At 35.3% G+C, this 6008-nt stretch overlaps 1 protein-coding gene across 4 annotated transcripts in view; it reads right to left on the bottom strand.

Moving 5' to 3' along the window:
- Positions 1–4699: 4699 nt before the first annotated feature.
- RAF1 (Raf-1 proto-oncogene, serine/threonine kinase) overlaps positions 4700–6008 on the bottom strand; it is a 117553-nt gene continuing 116244 nt past the window's right edge. For all 4 annotated transcript variants that reach the window (XM_070936996.1, XM_070936995.1, XM_070936997.1 and 1 more), the window contains one exon: positions 4700–5844. In XM_070936996.1, coding sequence (XP_070793097.1) covers positions 5704–5844 — 141 coding nt within the window. In that variant the 3' untranslated portion in view covers positions 4700–5703. The remainder of the gene's footprint in view (positions 5845–6008) is intronic.

The raw sequence follows: 6008 nt of genomic DNA, 5'->3' as shown, positions 1-6008 counted from the left end.
CAGCTGGTTTTATGCCTAAGGCAGGACCAGAACGGACAAGTTCCTGCTTTCCAGCCTGATGCTTTAACCACTACACCAAACTGGCCATAATAGGCATTGCTAAAATACTGGCACTCTGTGACATGATATAATTTAACTTTTTAAAAAGTAGCACTGTCTGAACATTGCCTGAAAAGTGGGACCATGCTGCATTTCAAACTTGGAGGCAAAATGATGCTTCAGAGCAGCATGTTTGCTCATGGAGCCCCTTTCTACAGCTCTTTAAAGCAATTGCGTCTTTTTCTGGATGCTGTGCATGTTTGCCTTGAGATCTAAAGTATTGCAAAACTCTCCAGTTCAGTTATTTTAAGATGTTCTCTTCTCCTAGTCCCATTAGTAGGAGCAATTAATAGCAGTATTCAGCCTTCAAAAACAGCCTTCACTGATACCAATTTTTTATATATATATGAGGATAGCAGGTAATGGAAAATCATGACTCAGGTCAATCTAACTAGTGGGTGAAAGTGGTAGAAGTTCAATGGAATAGAAACTATTTGACCTGCATATACTAATTTACACACAAAGAACTTTCTGGGTTTTGAATCTGCTTTTTACAGTCCCTGTCAGAATGAAGGAGCCATTTGGTAACTCTCCCATCCTGCTTGATATTAACTGAATTTTAATATATCTTTAAAAACAATGCCTGTATTCCTAGTAACTGCAAGAAACTTGTACTTTACTTGGCAAGCATTATAAGAGTCTATTTGCTATTCTTTTCTGGAAAAAAAATCCCTCACTTTTAACATACAACCCTAGAATTCTCAGGTAGTCTCCCATCAAAGTATTCATCATGGTTGACTCAGCTTAAATTTTGAGATTGTCCAAAGTTACTGAGACAACTATTAACCTTTTAGGCCATTATTATCTATTACTGACAACAGTGATTCAATACCTCATGTTATAAGTAAGGGTGTCAAACTGGCGGGACGAATGTGTCACGCGCAGGCCACGCCCACCCCAGCTCCACAAATGGGGAAAACGTCGCAAAACGTCATGTGATGGCAGCAAGTTTGACACCTTGTTATAAAGCACTATCAAAAGTGCTGCTGAAATCACATTCTAAATCCTCACAAATGAGATTGTGTAGATAGTGGGAAAGTATGTGAAGAAATAATCATATAGGAGGCTTTGTGGTGTAAGTACTATAAAGAAGCAGAGTATCCTGTCTGGCTTGTTTGTCCAATATAGGAGCAGGTATTGTATACTATCAGGAGTATATTTGGAGTTTTACGAGTGTATTATGAGTTCATTCTTGCAGTCAATGGCTGTGTGTTTATATTTACAAGAATTTATAAATGCCCAAAGATGTGAATGTATACCATGTGGTCAGCACCTGCTCTAGTAGACCTTTTAAAAATGCATTTAATTCAATCGGCTGGTTTGGCACTTAGGTATCAGGTGAGAAAAAACAAGTATAGGCATATTCTCCAACAGCATAGTTCCAAAATAGCATCATTTTCTGTACCTAAACCAGATATTCAGTCTCATACAAAAGTGCTTGGTGGCATCTTTGATAATTAGCCACATGTTAAAACTCAGTATCTAAAATTAGCTACTCGTAGGGGTCTAGAGGTTGTAGACAAATATCCAAGCAGACTGAATAATTAACTTGCTTCTTTGTCAATGGTTAGTAGTGTCACTTTCTGACCCATTCTAAGCTTGACACTTATTTTGAAGACTGTATCTGTTATTGCTGTAAATTTATTAGAGTATTTATTAAATATTGTTCCAGGTTTGTGGTCCTTCAAATGCTACTGAGCATGTGCAGCTTTTTTACTACAGATTGAGAATTTGAAATGTTACTGAAGAATTGCAAAAAGAATGCAAAAAATACAGCCCAGGGATGATATGCGATTTGCCAGCATACCTTTTGCAGAATAAGCAGAACCAATGACTTCAGCCTCATTTTTGTTTTGGCAAAATTCGTAAAAAGCATTCTTTAAACCTCATGAGGACTTAAGGTAGGGGTGTCAAACTCACGGCACGCGGGCCAGATGCCTCACGTGCTGGCCACGCCCACCCCCGGTTTAGCGAAGGGGAAAGTTGTGAGATGTCACGTGACATGACATGAGTTTGACACCTGTGTCTTAAGGCACCTGTTTGAAATCACCCAAACCTAAAAAACCTGAGCCAAAGATTATTTATACTTGTATAGTGTATCATTCTTCAGAATATCTACAAGATAGATAATTTTGATTATATAGCTAGCCAAAGTTACTGTCAACATGCAATTTAATGAGGGCATTGGTCGGAATCCTGACAGTTACATTTCTTTTCAAGAAGTCCCAGCATCCACAGTTGATCAGAAGGAATAATCTAAGATGCTTTTATGAAAAATTATATTGTCTATACATTGACTGATAATCACTCTAAAGATTATTTTACTTTATTGATAGATTAGGCAAAATGGAAGACAATGCATCAAATTTAATTCATTTCCACTTATATTTAAATGGCCAGGTGAGTAGTAAATAGTAATAGTTTTATTTAAATAGAACATAGGTTTGAGTTCAGGTGTCTTTTCTAACACTGGAAAATAGTGTTCTTTTGATTGATGGTGTGTGTTTGACTTCTTGAAAGCTTCAGAGGGCAATAATTTTAAACTTGAGTCAATAAAAATTCAAGGAAGATAAAACTAGTTTCTCTAAATCTACTACAGTAACTATACAAGTTCTTAAATCAGATCTTGAGTTCCCAAACTACAACTGATAGCCTAGGCATACAGTTTTGAAATGAAAATGTTTAGTTTTTACTATTTGGCTATAACTCTACATTAATATTCTGTAATCAGCAGAGATACATAAAACAAAGAATATACTGGTTCAACAGTTTTTCTCTTACTTTATAGAGTATTTTTAGAACTAATGTATCTGTATAGGATTATTCTCAGATTATTATTTTTTAGTTATGGATAAGATCAGGGCAAATTCATATTAATCTCGATTTTTTTTTTTCAAGTTGGCAGTGTTCCCAACAATTCAGAGCTCAAAATCTTTACTAAGAGGCTCCAATACTCAAATAAAATCTGATGGCGGAAATCAGGAAACTTAAGAGAACACAACTCTGCTGACATTAGTTAAAAAATTGTTCCGATTAGAAACTCTTATTGAAAAAAGCACCCCTTCCCAACAGGCAATATGCAGAAACTTTCATTTATTAATTCTCAAATATTTCGGTCTCGAGTCTATTCTTAAAAATGATTGAGAAAATGTACAGTATCAATATGTACAGTACTCTATTAGAAATTAAAACAGAGAAATGTTAAAATATTATTTGACTCCAGAGAACCCCTGAAAGGGCCTCGGACTCAGCTGTCTTCAGACCATACTTTGAGAATTGACACTGTCATTCAAAAGATTACAGCAGTACAGCATGTTAGTTGGAGAATTCTGGGCCTTGAAATTGCCGTAGTTGAGAAATACTGGATTATAGGATATAAAATGCATCTTTTCAACATTTCTTTCAAACAGCATATTTCCCCTATAAAATCTTAAAATGTTTTGAAGTTGCGTGTTTTAAATAGCATCAGCCAATTTTTATGTAAGTATTGATAACGTCTCTAGACCAAACTGTTCTTTGCTAATGTTTTACTTGCATAGAAGGGTGCCACTGGTTACAAGAATGACTGGTGCTTGTGAACTGGATTAAAGTAACGTGGTAACAAGACAAAAGAACATGCGTGAATTGAAGCCTGGCAAACCAGCTCAACAGATTTTTGCATTTTTAAATGTACACTGAAGCTCAACAGAATGTACACACACAGAATGTAAAGTGCACATCAGAGTTCAGCTAACCATCACAGGCTAACGTAATAATCTTTATATCTGTACAATTGCAGCAACATTAGGACTTGTGCAGTCATAATGTAAGGTACTGCAATACAAGCAACTGCATTCTCTCCCTGAAAAATCAAACACCATAACATACAGTATCACACCCAAACCCCTAGTCTGCCAACTTTAATTCTAATTTCTTTGCAGCATCCTGAAGATGAGTGGATTTTAACTCAGAATGCTCAGCAATGGCAGAAAATTCTGAGAGTTGAAATCCATACATCTGAAGAGTATCCAGATCGGGAAACAATGAACTGGCAAGCTGCATAAAATGTTATCTGTGTGAGATAAATTAATTGGAAATGTACAACGCAGTTCAAAGGGAATTAATATAAAATACATATAGCATTAACATATATATTGGATGACTCAACTTTCTGCTTTAGTAATCCAACAATTTAACGAGAGATTTTGGAAGTACAATGGGCAATTTTCAGAGTATGAAATGGGTAGACCCAGTTATATCTGGCTATCGGAAAAAAGGCATTTTCTTCTTGTAAAGAAAATCACAGAAGCCTACAGAAGAATTTAACAGATCGCTCCTCCCTCCTTCCCACATTCATGGAATTCAGTCGAGTGCAAGTCTGAACCCAGCAAAGTATGTCAGGTATCTGAGAGACAATACACAGTGAAAAGCTGTAAATAAAATAGTGTTTTTTTATGAAATAGCATTTTTTAAAAAATTGCTTCAGTATTTTTTATTCCCTTCCTTTAAAAGTACTTGATAAAATAGAATGTATGGATTTGATTGGATATCTAAACACATACGTACACATACTGGGAGACCAAACCTGTTGTGTGTGAAGCAGCCAGAAAAAACAAATCAATGACAAATTTAAATTTAATTTATTTATTAAAATAAGATAATCAGAAGAACCTGGGTTTACAATAAATGTTTTTCTCTCAGGAGCAATAAAAACAAATTAAAACCCAAATCAGCAAGGAAAAATCCTGTATATGCCAAATTTCCTTATAGTGCATCTCAGAAAAAAAAGTTTTTTTTTTCCAAACAGTCTAATGACTGTTTGCAGAAATATACTGACATTACTTTATTTATTTCTTCCACAAAACTATCATGTCTTACTGAACCCTCCAGGTGCTGCAAGAAACAAGTCTGAAGTACCCAATAAGTTTCTTATGTTACCTTATGAAGATTGTAGCAAGATTGTGCCAGCTTCTGAGGAGGAATACTAGTTATAATATACATCTCATCTTAACATGATTTTTCCTATGTGCAAAATTATTTGTAGTGATGAAACTTTAACCACCAATATTAAGTGATTATGACAAATGCTCAGTTGGGGACACTTCCATGAACTTGCATTTCCATCTTCCCTTAAGTCATCTTTACAAATTGGTATTTTAGTTATGATTTCTCCAAGCCAGAATGTTCTTAAGTTATAAGAAAAACAGCACCATTTGCATTGCCTTTTCTCAAATGCTGTTGCTATACAAAAAAATAACAGTTTGTTCAGCAGAATGCAAGAGTTGAAACCAGAAAAGTAATACTTTTTTTCCTTTGTCCTTTTTTTTTTTTTTTTTTGCATATGGGAAAAAAAAATAAGGCTCAAGTGCATCTATAAAAAATAGCAATAGAACTTTTTATACAGTCTGTGAACTATTTCCATAAGATAAACTGTAGCAAAAGGCAACATGGAGTTTTGTCCCTGTAGGCTTAGAATAGTAGAAATTCATAGCAGCTCACTCTTAAAATTGGCACCCAGGTGAATCCCACGCTTGCTGTTCAGTTCTGTAGATTGAAGCCTTCAAAACACAACTGCTATAAAATAACTCTTCTTGGGGAGAACTGTGAAGGCTGCACGTGGATCTCCTAGAACACAGGTAGCTTTGTTGAAGTCAATGTGCATGAATTTATGTCCTGGGTGTGAGTTGCACGATGCAGAGAAGGTTCTGAAGCACTTCGGTTAATTTTGGGTAAAGAATGTTGCAGCAGTTCAATGGAAGACAATATCTGGAAGAACGATGGGGAAAGGAAGTGAGATTTTTTTTTTATTTTTCAGAAATAACACATCCATACAGACTATATTTTGAATATTATATTCAGCACGTGAACAATAGAAACATTAACATTATAGATACACAAAAGAAAACCCGATGGTGATAATGGGAATAGCT

The sequence above is a fragment of the Pituophis catenifer genome, unplaced genomic scaffold (genome assembly GCF_029215685.1).
Source record: "Pituophis catenifer annectens isolate HBS135680 unplaced genomic scaffold, rPitCat1.0.hap2 SCAF_2, whole genome shotgun sequence".
NCBI lineage: Eukaryota > Metazoa > Chordata > Lepidosauria > Squamata > Colubridae > Pituophis > Pituophis catenifer.
This window is presented reverse-complemented; position numbering and strand designations above follow the sequence as displayed.